At 47.0% G+C, this 19,090-nt stretch overlaps 1 protein-coding gene across 1 annotated transcript; it reads right to left on the reverse strand.

Annotated features, from left to right (window-relative positions):
- Positions 1-3,685: 3,685 nt before the first annotated feature.
- Positions 3,686-4,630, reverse strand: LOC149434984 (olfactory receptor 5AR1-like). Its single transcript, XM_089663142.1, has one exon. The coding sequence runs from the start codon at positions 4,628-4,630 to the stop codon at positions 3,686-3,688; it is 945 nt and encodes a 314-aa protein (XP_089519268.1).
- Between the last annotated feature and the right edge of the window lie 14,460 nt (positions 4,631-19,090).

Raw genomic sequence — 19,090 nt, forward strand, 5'->3', positions numbered from 1 at the left:
CTGCTTTGTATGGCTCTGCTATGCCTACACGGAACTGCAAAAGCACGTATATATACAGTATACATATACACGCAATTTTGCACCCCGTGCCGCATTGTAGAAGTATTTCCACTATAGGGCAGCGTGGAATCGGTTAACCTCCTCAATACCGGGCACTGTGACCCCCTTCCTGCCAAGGCCAATTTTCAGGTTTCAGCGCTTTCACACTTTGAATGACAATTGCGCGGTCATACAACATTGTACCCAAACAAAATTTTTATCATTTTGTTCACACAACTAGAGCTTTCTTTTGGTGGTATTTAATCACCGCTGGGGTTTTTATTTTTTGCTAAATTAACAAAAAAAGAACAAAAATTTTGAAAAAATCCACCTTTTTCTTTGTTTCTGTTATAAAAGTTTGCAAATAAATAATTGTTCTTCACAAATTTAGGCCGAGATGTATTCTGCTACAATTCTTTGGGGAAAATAACCCAAATTAGTATTTATTATTTAGTCTGTAGGAAAGTTATAGAGTTCACAAACTATGGGATATATCTGATAATCGATCAATCCTGAAGTACTGACGAATCTAATTTCTTGAGGTCCAAGAATGTCAGAACAGTACAGATATCACCCAAATGTCAGGACGGTACAGATATCCCCCCAAATGTCAGAACGGTACAGATATCCCCCAAATGTGAGGACGGTACAGATATCCCCCAAATGTCAGGACGGTACAGATATCCCCCAAATGTCAGGACGGTACAGATATCCCCCAAATGTCAGGACAGTACAGATATCCCCCAAATGTCAGGACGGTACAGATATCCCCCCAAATGTCAGGACAGTACAGATATCCCCCCAAATGTCAGGACAGTACAGATATCCCCCAAATGTCAGGACGGTACAGATATCCCCCAAATGTCAGGACGCTACAGATATCCCCCAAATGTCAGGATGGTACAGATATCCCCCAAATGTCAGGACGCTACAGATATCCCCAAAATCTCAGAACGGTACAGATATCCCCCCAAATGTCAGGATGGTACAGATATCCCCCCAAATGTCAGGACGGTACAGATATCCTCCAAATGTCAGGACGGTACAGATATCTTCCAAATGTCAGGACGGTACAGATATCCCCAAAATGTCAGAACGGTACAGATATCCCCCCAAATGTCAGGACAGTACAGATATCCCCCAAAGGTCAGGACAGTACAGATATCCCCCAAAGGTCAGGACAGTACAGATATCCCCCAAAATGTCAGGACAGTACAGATATCCCCCAAATGTCAGGACGGTACAGATATCCCCCAAATGTCAGGATGCTACAGATATCCCCAAAATGTCAGAACGGTACAGATATCCCCCCAAATGTCAGGATGGTACAGATATCCCCCCAAATGTCAGGACAGTACAGATATCCCCCCAAATGTCAGGACAGTACAGATATCCCCCAAATGTCAGGACAGTACAGATATCCCCCAAATGTCAGGACGGTACAGATATCCCCCAAATGTCAGAACGCTACAGATATCCCCAAAATGTCAGAACGGTACAGATATCCCCCCAAATGTCAGGATGGTACAGATATCCCCCCAAATGTCAGGACAGTACAGATATCCCCGCAAATGTCAGGACAGTACAGATATCCCCCAAATGTCAGGACAGTACAGATATCCCCAAAATGTCAGGACAGTACAGATATCCCCCAAATGTCAGGACGTTACAGATATCCCCAAAATGTCAGAATGGTACAGATATCCCCCAAATGTCAGAACGGTACAGATATCCCCCCAAATGTCAGGACAGTACAGATATCCCCCCAAATGTCAGGACAGTACAGATATCCCCCAAATGTCAGGACGGTACAGATATCCTCCAAATGTCAGGACAGTACAGATATCCCCCCAAATGTCAGGACGCTACAGATATCCCCAAAATGTCAGGATGGTACAGATATCCCCCAAATGTCAGGACGGTACAAATCCCCCCAAATGTCAGAACGGTACAGATATCCCCCCAAATGTCAGGACGGTACAGATATCCCCCAAATGTCAGGACGGTACAGATATCCCCCAAATGTCAGGACGGTACAGATATCCCCCAAATGTCAGGACAGTACAGATATCCCCCAAAATGTCAGGACAGTACAAATCCCCCCAAATGTCAGGATGGTACAGGTATCCCCCAAATCACCCCCTTTTTGCAAAGTAGACAGTCCGAGGTATTTAATAAGAGGCATGGAGAGTTTATTGAAGTTGTAATTTTATTGTCATAATTTTTTAGAAAATGAAGAAATTTAAAAAATTATTTTCACAAATTGTTTTTTACATACTGTCATCAGTGCAGTACAGCGTCGTCATATAACTGGTGTGGCGGTGATCAGGAACATTGACTGGTGACAGTACAAAAAAAAAAGAATTTTTTAAAACATTTTTCAATTTTATTATTTTTTTTATTACATTTTTTTCTCTTTTTTTAAGATTTTTTTTCATATTGCACTATGATCAAAGTAGTATATTGTTACCATAGTAACATTGTACTACTGTACTTCCTGTTCTGTTAACCAATGAAAATGTGAAGAAAGCGAGACATTGGAAGATTTCCCCTCCTATTCCTCTTCTGGTGACAGTCCCAGGAACAGAGAGATTATGGGGGTTCTAATACCTCCACACTCTGATGTCAGGGAAATATAAATCGTCTCTGGGTACTAGGGGAGAGAACGGGGTATCAGCTCAGCCTAGGGGAGAGAACCCGGGTACAGGGGCAGACTGACCATTCGAGCACTCGGGCACTGCCCGAGGGCCCGGGGTCAGTAGGGGGCCCCATGAAATGCCCCTGGTACCTTTTTTATAGGCTTTTTTGAGTGTGGGCAAGGACACAGGGGCCCCATGATCCCCTATTGCCCGGGGGCCCCATGAGTTGTCAGTCTGCCCCTGCCCGGGTATCAGCTCAGCCTAGGGGAGAGAACCCGGGTATAGTTCAGCCTAGGGGAGAGAACCCGGGTATCAGCTCAGCCTAGGGGAGAGAACCCGGGTATCAGCTCAGCCTAGGGGAGAGAACCCGGGTATAGTCCAGCCCAGGGGAGAGAACCTGAGTATAGTCCAGCCTAGGGGAGAGAACCCGGGTATCAGCTCAGCCTAGGGGAGAGGACCCGGGTATAGTTCAGCCTAGAGGAGAGAACCCGAGTATCAGCTCAGCCTAGGGGAGAGAACCCGAGTATAGTCCAGCCCAGGGGAGAGAACCCGAGTATAGTCCAGCCTAGGGGAGTGAACCCGGGTATCAGCTCAGCCTAGGGGAGAGGACCCGGGTATAGTTCAGCCTAGGGGAGAGAACCTGGGTATTGTTCAGCCTGTTAGTCTTATCTGTTGTAAAGGACCTCTGGAGCTGCAGTTGGTCGGGAGACAAGCCATGTCTCACTGAGGAGGATTTTCTGACAATTATGGCAATGGTGGACAACTTGTGTATATCTTAGACATGGCTGACAGATTTCACATTTCATTGTAATCTCTGGGCTCAGGATTGTGGCTCAACAATCACATAAAAACATGCAGCCATGCCCTGAATGCCGTACTTTTCATTGCCAAGTCCACCACTCGGCACCTTCCCAGCCCTGAAGAAGGGGTACTCTCACGTTTGCACTGTGTGGACTTTCCCTGATAAGTGTCCAATTGTCCTTTGGAGCTCCTTTCTTTTTTCCATTTCAGGACTTCCCAGCAGCTAATCTCTCACAAACTAACCTCCTAACTGCCACCTTAACATCATTATTCCTGAGACTGTATATAAAAGGGTTGAGTAGTGGTGCAATGACGGTGTACATGACGGCCACCAGTCGGTCGTAGTCCATGATATAATCTGATTTTGGTTTCAGATATATAAAAATTCCAGAACCATAAAATATTGTGACAACAGTAAAATGAGACACACAGGTGGAGAATGCTTTCATTTGTCCGGAGCTTGAATGGATCTTCACTATGGTGGAGATAATCATTGAGTATGAGATTATAGTCAGCAGAAGAGAGCCCATGGTGACAACTCCACCAATAATAAAAGTGGAAAGTTCATTGATCCTGGTGTCCACTTCAACCAAGCTGAGCAATGGAGGGATATCACAAAAAAAGTAATTAATTTTGGTGGAAGCACAGAATGGTAAGGTGAAGGTAAGTGTGGTGTGTATAACTGAGTTAACTATTCCGATAATCCATGACCCAAACACATAGTTTGTACATGAAACTTTATTCATAATAACAGTGTACAGAAGTGGACGGCATATGGCATTATAGCGGTCATAGGCCATTGCTGCTAGAATATAACACTCTGTACTGCCCAGTAACATCAGAAAGTACAACTGTACAACACATCCGTGAAAGGATATGGTATTGTGCCCATGAAGAAAGTTGGACAACATGTTGGGGACAGTGGTGGAGATGTAACATATGTCCAGGAAAGAGAAGTTTGCCAGGAAGAAGTACATAGGAGTGTGGAGGATGGAGCTGTGGTGATAAGCAAAAATAATACATGCATTTCCAAGTAACGTCACAATATAAATACTGAAAAACATCACAAAAAATACACTTTGTAGACCAGGAATTTCAGAAAGGCCAACAAGCGTGAAATCTGTTGGTGGGGTGCAGTTTATCTGGCTCATCACACTACTTTGACCGTCTGGAAAGAAATTCTGGTCTTAGTTTCAGGTTAACTTAAAAAAAAAACTCAGTAAAATGCAGAACATTGTACTCATAGGTGGTGATGGGACCTCCAGACATCTTCAATAATTAGAGGGCTCTTTGTGGGAGAAGGTCTGGCTCCAATGGACCTGTTACTTCATGGAGACCTAACATGGGAAATAACTGAAGGGTTGCTCCGCCCAATGCTGTCATTTTAGTTCTATGGTGAGTGAAGCCCACTGGTCCTAATGATTCCCATCTCTGTTCCTGGTCAGCTGGGAGGAGGTGGACTAAGGGACGCTCTGGGCAAATCTTAAATTCCAGATGGTATCTGCTGAACATACGCCAAGAAGAGACACCCTGCTATCAGCGAAGGCAATATATGATGTGATGCAAGTCAAGACTTCTTTGTAATACAGGCAATATGTAACTTAGAAGGGATGTGACCAGACAGCCAAGTTAAAGAGACCCTGTCAGGAGAAAAATATAGGAGCTGCATTTGCCTTCTTTTTGAATGTTCAAGCTTAAAGCAGAGCTCCACCCAAAAGGGGAAGCTCCGCTTGTTTGCACCCTCCCCACCTCCACTTCCACATTTGGAACTATTTTGGGGGGGAGGGGGAGCGGATACCTGTTTTTGACAGGTTCCCGCTCCCACTTGTGGCTCAGTTCGGCCCAGCCTTCTTCCCCCTGCAGTCTTCTGGGACACCTCAGAGGTCCCAGAAGGCTACAAGGTCATTCACAAGGCGCAACGCCACTTGCACATGTGCAGTAGGTAAACCGCTGTGAAGTAGGAAAGGCTTCACTTCCACTTTCCCTTGATTGGTATGCCGGCGCCAGGAACCCGAAGGCGAGTGAAGAACTAGCCCAGGTGAGGATGGCACTGACCCCTGGACACGTAAGTGTCCTAATAGTAAAAGTCAGCAGCTACAGTACTTTTAGTTGCAGGATTTTAGTTTTTCGGGGACAGCCCGGAGCTCCTCTTTAAATGATTGTAAAGCCCCATCTTGAAAAAAAACCTTTCTGTTTAAAATAGAAATGAAAGGCAAAACATTTGTGTAAAGATCTCCACTCACCGGACACTATATCAGGTCCACCTGTTCAATGGCTTGGTAACACAAATTGCTAATCAGCCAATCACATGGCAGCGACTCAATGCATTTAGGCATCTAGACGTTCTGAAGACAACTTGCTGAAGTTCAAACTGAGCATCAGAATGGGGAAGAAAGAGAATTTAAGTGACTTTGAACATGGCATGGTTGATGGTGCCAGATGGGCTGGTCGGAGTATTTAAAAAAAACTGCTGATCTCCTGGGATTTTCCCACACAACCATCTCTAGGGTTTACAGAGAATGGTCCAAAAAGAGAAAATATCCAGTGAGGGGCAGTTGTGTGGAGGAATATGCCTTGTTGAGGTCAGAGGAGAATGGGCAGACTGGTTCCAGATGTTAGAAAGGCAACAGTAACTCCAATAACCACTCGTTACATCCGAGGTATGCAGAATACCATCTCTGAACGCACAACATGTCCAACCTTGAAGAAGTTGGGCTACAGCAGCAGAAGACCACACCGGGGGCCACTCCTGTCAGCTAAGAACAGGAAACGGAGGCTACAATTCACACAGGTTCACCAAAATTGGACAATAGAAGATTGGAAAAACATTGCCTGGTCTGATAAGTTTGGATTTCAGCTGCAACATTCAGATGGTGGGGTCAGAATTTGGCGTAAACAACATGAAAGCATGGATCCATCTGGCCTTGTATCAACGGTTCAGGCTGGTGGTGGGGGTGTCATGGTGTGGGGGATCCATCCTACCTTGTATCAATGGTTCAGGCTGGTGGTGTCATGGTGTGGGGGATCCATCCTACCTTGTATCAATGGTTCAGGCTGGTGGTGAGGGTGTCATGGTGTGGGGGATCCATCCTGCCTTGTATCCACGGTTCAGGCTGGTGGTGGTGGTGTCATGGTGTGGGGGATCCATCCTGCCTTGTATCAATGGTTCAGGCTGGTGGTGGTGGTGTCATGGTGTGGGGGATTCATCCTGCCTTGTATCAATGGTTCAGGCTGGTGGTGGTGGTGTCATGGTGTGAGGGATCCATCCTGCCTTGTATCAACGGTTCAGGCTGGTGGTGGGGGTGTCATGGTGTAGGGGATCCATCCTGCCTTGTACCCACGGTTCAGCCTGGTGGTGGTGGTGTCATGGTGTGGTGGATCCATCCTGCCTTGTATCAATGGTTCAGGCTGGTGGTGGTGGTGGTGTCATGGTGTGGGGGATCCATCCTGCCTTGTATCAATGGTTCAGGCTGGTGGTGGTGGTGTCATGGTGTGGGGGATCCATCCTGCCTTGTATCAATGGTTCAGGCTGGTGGTGGTGGTGTCATGGTGTGGTGGATCCATCCTGCCTTGTACCAACGGTTCAGGCTGGTGGTGGGGGTGTCATGGTGTGGGGGATCCATCCTGCCTTGTATCAATGGTGCAGGCTGGTGGTGGTGTCATGGTGTCATGGTGTGGGGATCCCTTCTGCCTTGTATCCATGGTTCATGGATGTGCAGCCCACAAATCTGCAGCAACTGCGTGATGCTAACATGACAATATGGACCAAAATCTCTGAGGAATGTTTCCAACATCTAATCTATTGCCACGAAGAATGAAGGCAAAAGGGGGTCCAAGCCGGGACTAGCAAAGTGGACCTGATAAAGTAGCCGGGGGGGGGGGGGGGGGAGTGTATAAAACATTATAAATACCTTTTTCCCCTTAGTTATAAGTGATCACATTCCCTGTGTTCTCAGCTGCATAGAGAGCTGTGGGAGGAGAAATGGCAGCACACTAGTCTTCACAGTAAATCGTTGTGCGGGGGAAGTGGAGGGTTTCAGCAAAAGTCTGATCATTGGAGGAGAGCAGGCAGAGTTCCAAGCACAGCTAGAGAACTGACAGCTGTGTTCTCATGCCTAGTGTGGTCAATTTTTAATAGGAAAGCAGAGGGACTAGCACTGTTTTGATACAAGCAAGGGTCTCAAAGACGCACATAAACCCTATTTAAAGTGTTACTAAACCCCGGACCCCACATTCACTATGTCCGCTCTCCCCGTACCCCGCATTCACTATGTCCGCTCTCCCCGGACCCCGCATTCACTATATCCGCTCTCCCCGGACCCCGCATTCACTATATCCGCTCTCCCCGGACCCCGCATTCACTATATCTGCTCTCCCCGGACCCCGCATTCACTATATCCCCTGCCCCGGACCCCGCATTCACTATGTCCGCTCTCCCCGGACCCCGCATTCACTATATCCGCTCTCCCCGGACCCCGCATTCACTATATCCGCTCTCCCCGGACCCCGCATTCACTATATCCGCTCTCCCCGGACCCCGCATTCACTATATCCGCTCTCCCCGGACCCCGCATTCACTATATGTGCTCTCCCCCAACCCAGCATTCACTATATCCTCTCCCCCCGGACCCCACATTCACTATATCTGCTCTCCCCGGACCCCACATTCACTATATCCTCTCCCTGGACCCCGCATTCACTATATCCACTCTCCCGGGACCCCGCATTCACTATATCCTCTCCCCCCGGACCCCTCATTCACTATATCAGCTCTCCCCGGACCTCGCATTCACTATATCCCCTCTCCCCGGACCCTGCATTCACTATATCCGCTCTCCCCGGACCCCGCATTCACTATAATTGCTCTCCCCGGACCCCGCATTCACTATATCCGCTCTCCCCGGACCCCGCATTCACTATATCCGCTCTCCCCGGACCCCGCATTCACTATATCCGCTCTCCCCGGACCCCGCATTCACCATATCCGCTCTCCCCGGACCCCGCATTCACTATATCCGCTCTCCCCGGACCCCGCATTCACTATATCCGCTCTCCCCGGACCCCGCATTCACTATATCCGCTCTCCCCGGACCCCGCATTCACTGTATCCGCTCTCCCCGGACCCCGCATTCACTATATCCGCTCTCCCCGGACCCCGCATTCACTATATCCACTCTCCCCCGACCCCGCATTCATTATATCTGGTCTCTCCAGACCCCGCATTCACTATACCCGATCTCCCCGGACCCCGCATTCACTGTATCTGCTCTCCCTGGACCCCGCATTCACTGATATTCACCCATACACATATATACATTCAGTCATGTCCGTATATTCACTCATACACTGATATTCACCAATACACGTCTATTCACCCATATGCTTACATTTGCCCATAATGAACACACATGTAATATCTCTTGGCCCCGCTGGCTGGGTGAACCTACAGAAGACGGTGGCAGTACTCTGCGGCGTTCAGTCCTTCTGTCTTCTGGGAAGTGATGATTTCTTTTGCTTTATATATTTTCTGTCTTTTGTTATCCGAGTTGAGAATCCTGCAGAGAATAGTTCTCCCCCCCCCCCAGGAAAGAGATAATTCTGTTCCATGAACACACAACTAGAATTCAGTAGGGAATGGTATTCATCTGAGGAGGTGGCAGGAACCAGATGCTCCGACCCGGTGAAGCCGCACCCGGCAATCATTCCTGACTGATGTCATTCCTTCAATAACTTTAGCTTTGTTGTTTAAGAATATATAAAGTTTTAATTGGACCGGTTGGATTGTTTTTTAGTTTTTGTTTGCTAAAGGCAGGTGCAATCTGTGTTCTCCACTGTCGGTGGCGCTCCACCCGAATGGTAACAGCCTGGAGAGGAAGTCCATGGGAAACATAGTTGCATAGTTACATAGTCAGTCTGGCTGAAAAGAGACATGTCCATCCAGTTCAACCATTAAAAAAAACCCCAAAAAACAAAAAATGTTTTCTCTATGGTTTTCTGGGTAAATGGAGCAGCAATCCAGTTGGCTATGCCGTGGCCATGCAATGCTTGGCGGCCATCTTGGGTCAGCAGAGTCTATTAAACCCATTCACACCTAAGGGTAAAACAAATCTTAATGCCTAAGCACAATTTTGCAACATTGACATGTGTTAGTAAAACCGTATATATCATCACAACTACTTTGTACATTCAGGTGGATTATACCACAATTGGGCTTTCATATGGTGGTGAATGGTAATGGATATCTCCTGATTTTTTTAATATCAAAGAAAAACTGGCCCAAAATAGTAAAAAAAAAAATATTTTTTTTAAATGTAGCTGTGTGCTTCTTGTTATTACCATAACCAACCACCAAAGAACAACTCAAAATAAATTTTCCAGCTCTTGGCGATCGCAGTGATACCATATATGTGTATGTCATTTGTTGTTTGTACCCAGAGTACAGCCCAGAAACAATAGTGCGCATTTTGTTTTTTTTTGGGGGGGGGGGGTTACCTAAAACACAGTGACACTGATACCAATTTAAAAAAAAAATAAAATCCTGACCTTTGACCCTGACCTTGACCCAAACACTAACCCTGGCACTGAACTAGATCAAACCTTCAGCTAGATATTTTTTCTTTCTTTTTTTTTTTTTAACAAACATTTTTTTTCTCTCTATGCCAGGAATGAGAGATAAAATGTATAATGGAATGTATACAAGGATACAATGTATCTCTCTCCTCCATTCATAGAGAGAGAAAAGAAAATCAAGGGGGCTGGGCTGTACAGTGACTGATCATTGTGATAGCCAATCAGAGGCTACCACAGCGATCATGTGAACCGGAATTCGGGATTTGAGTCTGGCCACAGATTCTCCATTGGATTTGGGTCTGGACTCTGACTGTGCCATTCTAACACATGAAGATGCTTTGATCTGAATCATTCCATTGTACCTTTGGATGGATGTTTCAGGTCGTTGTCCTGCTGGAAGGGGAACCTCCGCCTCGGTCTCAAGTCTTCTGCAGACTCTAATAGCTTTCCTTCTAAGATTGCCCTGTATTTGGCTCCATCCATCTTTCCATCAACTCTGACCAGCTTCCCTGTCCCTGCTGAAGAAAAGCATCCCCACCACATGATGCTGCCACTGCCATGTTTCTCGGTGGGGATGGTGTGTTCAGGTTGATGGGCGGTGTTAGTTTTCCGCCACACATAGCATTTTGCTTTTTGGCCGTAAAGTCCCATGTTGGTCTCCTCTGACCAGAGCCCCTTCTTCCACATGTTTGCTGTGTCCTCCACATGGCTTCTCACAAACTGCAAACTGGACTTCTTATAGCTTTCTTCCAACAATGGCTTTCTTCTTGCCACTCTTCCATAAAGGACAGATTTGTGGAGTGATGACTAATAGTTGTCCTATGGACAGATTCTCCCATCTGAGCTGGGGATCTCTGCAGTTCCTCCAGAGTTCCCATGAGCCTCTTGGCTGCTTCTCTGATGAATGCTCTCCTTGCCCGGCTGGTCAGTTTAGGTGGACGGCCATGTCTTGGTAGGTTGGCAGTTGCGCCATACTCTTCCCATTTTCGGATGATGGATTGAACAATGCTCCGTGAGATGGTCAAAGCTTTGGAGATTTCTTTTATAACATAACCCTGCTACTTCTCCACAACTTTATCCCTGACCTGTCTGGTGTGTTCCTTGGCCTTCATGATGCTGTTTGTTCACTAATGTTCTCTAACAAACCTCTGAGGGCTTCACAGAACAGCTGGATTTTTACTGAGATTACATTACACACAGGGGGATTCTATTTACTAATCAGGTGACTTCTGAAGGCAATTGGTTCCACTAGATTTTAGTTAGGGGTATAAGAGTAAAGGAGGCCATAATTCTAAAGGGTGCCTTGACTGAAAAAAGGTTGAGAACCACTGCCCTAGACTGTGCGATGCTGTACCATATACTAATACTCCACTAGTGTATGGTAGCGACAAAAGCGGTCCTTGAGGCAGAGACCACATTGGCAAGGACGGGAGGGACAAAAACACGGGTGTCACGTCATATTCCAGGTGTCTGCTACAGACACAACATGACTTTGGGGTGTCCTTTGGGTTGAGGTACCAAAGAGTACATCAGGAAAATGCCTCTCATGCAGCAGGCTCACTGCATCTGTGTTGGGGGTTTGGGGTACAGCACCTTCTGGATACAAAAGCCATGATGATCTCTTCCTGAAATTTTAGGAAGGATCCACTTCATCCAGTTGCTTTGTAAAGCACAAAAGTGTTGTACAGAGCCAATTGAAATAAATAAACACCTTTTTGTACCAGTGTTGAGCTTTCTGGGAAATAAAGTTCATCATTTGGTCATTAAAGTCCACCCCTCCCATGTTAAGGTTATAATCATGGACACGGGATTCTCGACAACGCCAGATACCGTGCTAATTTGGACTGTTGTTTCTGCGTGAATGGAATACAGGATGAAAACATCCCATTTGTCCTTCCACTTCCACTTCCGCGAGCAATTCATCATTTCTCAAGCAGACTTTCTCCCCCTTTCAAAGTTGGGTATTTATAAGCCTTTGGTGGAAGCCCCGGCAATTAGGTCACACGGTGCCACATGAGCCAATTCCAAGATTGTACAAATGTATAAATAGTGGCACACTTTTATAGAAATTGTCCACGTATAAGTGGTACCCCATATGGAAAAAGGGTGACACCAAGTCCCAAACTATCTTGCCACTGCTCTCCATGTAGTCTGGGCAGTCGGGGGGGCTCTGCTTCACTGTCTCTTTCCTCATAAACCCTACAATTGTATGTATAGCCTGTGTCCCTCTCACAGAGCTCATACAACTTAACCCCATATCTGGCATGCTTGCTGGGGAGGTACTGCTTGAATAGAAGGTGGCCAGGAAAGTGAACGAGGGACTCATAGACGCAGATGTTTTGCTGGGGCGTATACACATCTGCAAATTTCTCAATGAGGTGGTTTATGAAGGGCCGAATTTTGTAGAGCCTGTCATGTTCATGGTCACCCCGAGGATGAGAGTGTGTTATCACTGAAATGCATAAATTGCATTATATTCTCATATCTATTCCTGGCCATGGTAGCAGAGAAAATGGGCATATGATGAATCTGGTCTGTGGACCAATACAGCCGAAATTCCTTCTTTTTTTGTAATGCCCATGTTAAAGGTTAGGCCCATAAAAATGTTAAATTTGAAAACCTAGATTGTTTTCCATGCGAATTGTCTGGCAAGAGCTGGATTTGGGTTGGTGGCAATGTATTATTGATCAATAAATTGCTTTGTCCCACAATCAATCCATACAAATCTTCTGTGAAAAACAGCTCCAATAAAAAGGGGAGAAGTTAAATTTGCTGTTTCCACCTGAATTCCAGGTTGGGCAGTGAGTGAGGGAAGTACAGGGGCTGCAGAATTTGTGGGCTGCCAATCAGGATTTCCAAGCACGTCCGGAAGGACACTTGGGGCTCTACGGGCCTGTGTGTGAATTCTTGGTGGTTGCAGGACAATACTTGCACTCACCACCACACCAGCTTGTACTGCACTTATGGGACTCACCACGTCACCAAGTGATACTGCAGTGCTGGTATGTGAAAGACCAGGATGTACTAGGCCGCTGGTGCTTGCCAGCTCACCAAAAGGTAGTGTGGCACTAGTACTGGCACTCTGCTGCCTATGAGACAAGTAATTGCAATTCTAGGATTTCAGCTACATGTCGGGTACGCTTGATCTTAACAGGAACCTCTTATCCATCATCTGAGCTACCTGACGGGGTCCCTCTGCATTCTACAGGATTGTATTCTGAGGCGGATTCTGTCAGAGGCTTCCCCTTCACTCTCATCTAACATGCTCAGAATCCTGTAGGTCTCCTCACTAGTGTACCTCTTTCGGGACATTTTGGGCTCTAAATTTACAGGTACCTAGTGCGACTCACGAGAAAAAGAGCACCTACTATGATATGCGTATAGGCGAAGCCAGGCGTGAGGATGCTGAGACCAGAAGTGACTCGAGGGCTGGAGCTGTCAGAAATTTATGCTTGTGATATTTTATTAAATGTGAGTGTTATTTTAGTTCAATAAATGGTATTATCTTAAATACTATACTATGGGGATGCCCTTGTTAGTGTGAGCCTACCACAGAAAATGGAGACCGCACATTTACAGGGTCATGCCAACAGCAATTTGAGTGCTCTCCACAGAGGATGCAGGACGGGACACCAGCATAAGGAGAGGCCATATACATGAGAGGCACCAATCCAAGGATCCCAGATAAGGGGAAAAAGCGTATATGACCTGGAAGAGGACAGCATTGAATGGTGGTGGCCAACACAATCTTTGTATGCTCTAATGCTGACACAGCAGGTGGAACACAGACACTTTGGAGAAAATAGATGCATATTTTATGAATTTATGGACATTTTTTGATTATGTATTTCTGTTCATTTCACTATAGGCTGATGAGCACAGATATTTCTGAATTGATTAATGCTTGATATGAAAGTATTGATGGTTATTCATTGGATTGAGTAATATTAAGTTGGTTATTTAGTTATTTGTCACTTGTCATTTCGAGAGTATATACACAGGGAGAAGCAGCAATACACACATTGGGATAGCTATGTCCAGAGATCCAGAAGATGGTGCCCTGGACCTGGTAACATCATACAAGTTGTATGGTGGGAACTCTTGTGCTTTCCTCAAGGGCCCCAACTTTGTCAACCAACATTTTGGTTTTCATTCTTCAGTGGGATAAAACGGGGACTGTTAAAGCAAGTTAGGACTGTCTTTGTATGCTGTTGCTGGGTAAATACAGAGTTCTGATAGAATACTGCCGGTGTTTATCCATATCTCTGAGTAACATTTTTGTCTACTTGATTGTTTGTAGACATACACTTCTACTCCTCGCTTCTTTTAGGCTATGCTTGGCCTAATGAATTCTTTGAAATACCTTAAGGTGTGTTGGTAAATGCTGGGGGAAGGAGGTGCGTCATCTTCAGGTGTGCAGAAAAATCCGAAAACAATTCAGGCGCTCCTCTGGGGGGAGCACTGCATCAGTAGGAATCATTTAGGCATCCCATGATGGGAAAGCAAACAAGTCAACACACTCTAGTGTGGACATAGTAGTCAGTGCTGTTGCAGAACCTCAAAATCTTCGAGGAAGTCCATAAGCCCCCCTTGAATGAGACAGGTTTAAGCTAGCCATACATTGATTGTCATTTGGCAGGGACCTGAATTTTGATCCAAGTATGGCTGATCGGTGTATTCTGACAGTGGGGGAGTCCCACAATAACACAGCAGGGAGGAATCCCCAATACACATCAAATGGCTGAATGACAAAACTCAACCATGCATGGCCAGCTTTAGGAGGGAGGAGTGCAATACTCACTTTAGGAGGGAGGAGTGCAATACTCAGGCAAACTAGGTGGCCACCTAGAGCGCACTGCCACCTAGGGGACCCTGGGAACAGCACAGGCTGGCACTCTCTCTGTGTGGGACACCGCCCATGTCATCAATCAGCTGAGGCAAGGGGCGGCAGAGGGGAGGAAGAGAGGACAGAGGAAGATGCCGGGAGTCTGGGGCCAGTGTAACAGCTGCGCTGCAGCTTCTTCCAGTGTTCCTCTCAGACTCAGTCCCTTACTGCAATCTGGCTGGCGACTGCTGATTACTGTGGAGTTCCAGCTATTTTCTTCCCGTTCATCAGCAGAGGCAGAACTTTGCCTGCGGAGGAAGGTAATATCTGACTCTGATGCCTTGTACTATCCAATACTGATGCCTTGTACTATCCACTATCCTTGTACTATACAATAATAATTATTGATAGAGTGCGATACTATCAATAATCTCCGGAAAAAAAAAATAGCAGGGGTAAAATAAAAAGGTATTATAGGAGGACATACTGTATATCCTAGGCTATGGGTAGCCTAGATAATTTATGCTCATATATATCCAGGGCTGGTGCTTCCACCAGGCAAACTAGGTGGCCACCTAGAGCGCACTGCCACCTAGGGGAGCCTGGGCACAGCACAGGCTGGCACTCTCTCTGTGTGGGACACCGTCCATGTCATGAATCAGCTGAGGCAAGGGGCGGCAGAAGGGAGGAAGAGAGGACAGAGGAAGATGCCGGGTGTCTGGGGCCAGTGTAACAGCTGCGCTGCAGCTTCTTCCAGTGTTCCTCTCAGACTCAGTCCCTTACTACAATCTGGCTGGCGACTGCTGATTACTGTGGAGTTCCAGCCATTCTTTTCCCATTCATCAGCAGAGGCAGAACTTTGCCTGCGGAGGAAGGTAATATCTGACTCTGATGCCTTGTGTCTGTGTGAGCGTAACCCGGCTGGCCATCTATCACATGTGCAAGGTGTCAGTGAGTGATGACATCATCACAATCCCACAGCCTGTTCTTCTAGTGCCTGCTGATCTGTGTCAGTGTTGGTGGTGGTGTGTTGTGTCGGATCTGTCACTGTGTGGGTTCGTTCAGTTCAGCTGCCTGCTGTCACAGCATTTTATCTCCCCCCATTGCCTGGGGAATTCCAGCCTGGGATCTGTCAGAGTGTGGACCCATCATCCTCCACTCACTGCAACTGTCACCCTGCCACTCCCAGCCACAGATACAGTCCATCTGGGACACTGATTTTGTCTTTAATATTGGTGCTGGTGGCATCTTATGGCACTTTTATTTTGAAAATTAAAAGAAATGTAGCAGTTTCATGTTTTGTTGATTTAATATTATCTACAGTTTTGAAAAAAAAATTTTTTTGTTTTTTTTGGGGGGGAGGGGGGCGCAAGTAGCGAGTCTTGTGAAGGGGCACAAAAAGGTCTAGCACTGGCCCTGTTTACATCAGTGTAGAGAAAATCGAGAAAAAGCAATGTAGCAGGCTCCTTGTACAAGAGGATTCAGAAGGAATCACATGTTCAGCAGTCGGTCCTTCCTCTCCCTCCCCTATTTGTAAAACCTGGGCATTCTGCCAAGTTCATGACTCATCCACTACACAGCAAAGGACGCGGGGGGGGGGGGGAGGGAGCAGGAAGTGAAGGGGAGAGGGGAGAGACACGAGGCTGGAGAAAAGACAGGGACACGTGGAGCCCGTCCAAGCAGAGGAGGAGGCACTACAGCACCCAGCGCGGATAGAGGGACCCTGCTCTGTGTTCAGAGTCTGGTGAGCTGTCCCACTGGAGAGAGTAAGACACACCATTTACACTTTGCATATAGACTGGGACATCCGCTCCCCACTTCTGGGATCTCACCCATTCGGGGCCCTGTGCAAGCCACAGATCCCCCTGCCTGCTTTGCCCCTCACCACCAGTGTAATTGAGACTGTCTGCCCCGGGGACTGACACATACTGGGAGATTGCATCCTGCGACTGATCCTGGTCTGGGGGTGCTCTGTGTTGCTTCTAGACACTGAGGTTGGACCCTCTCAGCCCAGAAACCTAGTGAAATCTGATGTAACCCACACCAGCTGAAACTCCAAAGAAGCCTTCAGCTGCTATTTACTTCATTGTAAGGACTAAACGTGCACCAACTAGAGCTCCACCGTTACCAGGACTGAAGTGGTGGAATCTGGGAAGCTTAGTAGCTTTATTAGAGGTACCTCTTTATTGCATTCTGTTCTGACTCTGAGGTGATTTTTGGCTAACGCCCCTCAGAAGCAGAATCATACCCCGGTGTGGGTAATACATTTCATTGATAGAGCATAAGTAAGTTTATTTGTTTGATATCAGTTGTATTCTGCTTAAAGTGCGACTCTGCCATCCGGAGACTCTTGGCTGTGAAGCCCTCTAGTGGCAGACCACATTTACTGCTTTGCATAAAAGAAGAAAAGTAAGTTTTGAAGTTGAAAGGGGAACCCCACCCCTCTACACTGCATTTCATTCTCCATAAAATTGTTCTTGTTTCATTTAACCCTGTGTCAGCAAATTTCTTGGCGGGGTATTCGCTATTCATTACCAGTTGTGCCAGAAGGATTGGGTTTTCTTAGGGTTGGATCCATTGAGCGCAGGACCCATAATATATTCCAGCTTGTCCCAAGGGGCAGTGCTACACGTGGGGGCTCGTCCGGGATACTTGCTGCTCAATTATCCAACAACCACTCAAGCAGTGCCCTATACCAACTCCTAAGATGGACGTCGTAGCCGTGACCAAGTGGTGCAGCAGGGAAAATGCTTGCCCAGAACAGAGTGTAGTGGTCGAGTTCCCCAGAGAAATGGGGACCGAAGAACAGATTACCAAGATAGTGAATGCACTACCCACAGAGGGAAAGAAAACGTGCGTGATAGATGTGATACCCGCCTCAGACACCACCCTGGCATATGCCCTGCTAGAGTGGAAGAAGGGGATCCCTGACAGTTTCCAAGGAGCCAATATCCAAATAGAGGATGGGACAAGGCTCCAGTTACTTCAGTTGAACACCCCCGGGCCTAGTTGTGCAAAACCTGAGAGGGAAGAACCCCTGTCCCAGACACCTCTAGCCACCATAGGCCCAGAATTCCTCACTGCATTGGGGGACTTCATGTTAAAATGCCGCAAAGACCCCTCTCCATACACAGGGATGAAGCTTCGATTCTTCTCAGGTAGGCAACCAATACCTAGCGAGGAGGATGGCTTTGAAGAGTGGCTAGACCAAGCCATGCAAGCACTAAGTGAATGGGACATTCCTGAGGCCCACAAGAAACAGAGGATTACGGAGAGCCTAAGGGGCCCTGCATTGGAGGCCATTCGCAACCTAAAACTTAGCAAACAGGATTGCACTGCTCAGGGCTATCTAGATATTTTACAAGATGTATTTGGGCGTATTGAAAAGGCTTCAGACCTCATCTATCAGCTAGAGCATACCTACCAAAATGAAGGGGAGAAACTCTCCAGTTACATGGGATGTCTAGACAAGATAATACACCAAATTCTGCTAAAAAGGGGAATAGGCCCTGAAAGAGTAGATGAGGTTCGGGCACAACAAGTCCTACGGGGAGCCAGGCCCCTAGACCCTATTGCCATTTTATTACGAACTCGGCGAGATGGTGGCCTCCTGAACTATCCAGACTTGATCTGGACTGTGAGAGAGGAGGAAGCCATGTTGGATGACAAAGAGAGACAGTCAGACTCTGTTGTAGGGGTCCGGGTAGTCAATGTGGGAGGTGACACCCCTGAAGTTGAACTCCTTAAGACTCCCCAATTAATGGAGATGGTGACCTTACTAATGGCGGGACCATCGGGTTTAGCGAGAGAGACGAGAGCAGTTTCTGAAAACCTGTCAGGAGTTGCCCCAACGCAAGCAACTAGTCCCACCATTCAAATGACCTGCTTTAATTGTGGAGGGACCGGACATGTCAGGAGAGTCTGTCCGAGCCCCAGGAAGCCTGAAGCTAAGCGCCAAAAACCAGCTGAAAACTTCAGAGGGCCCTGGTGAAGGAGCAACCCAAGGACCCCACCACCGCAGCTAGCTCCACTCAACCAAGTAAAAGGGGGGCGAGGAGAAAATCTGGTCCTATCCAGAAGGACCCCACCATCCCTTACAAACAGCCTAGGGAAAATGCCACTTCACCTCAGGGAGTAAGTGCACACCTCAAACCTGGGAGTCAACCACGGCTTAGGCCGAGCCAAAACTCCCCCAGGAGGGGAGTAAGGATAAGAA

This window comes from Staurois parvus, unplaced genomic scaffold (genome assembly GCF_062004578.1).
Source record: "Staurois parvus isolate SC_StPar_1 unplaced genomic scaffold, SC_StPar_1.0 ptg001633l, whole genome shotgun sequence".
In the NCBI taxonomy this organism is placed as follows: Eukaryota; Metazoa; Chordata; class Amphibia; order Anura; family Ranidae; genus Staurois; species Staurois parvus.

Excerpts from the sequence above, each read along its gene's own strand:
- LOC149434984 (XM_089663142.1), bottom strand. The coding sequence starts at position 4,630 with ATGAGCCAGATAAACTGCACCCCACCAACAGATTTCACGCTTGTTGGC.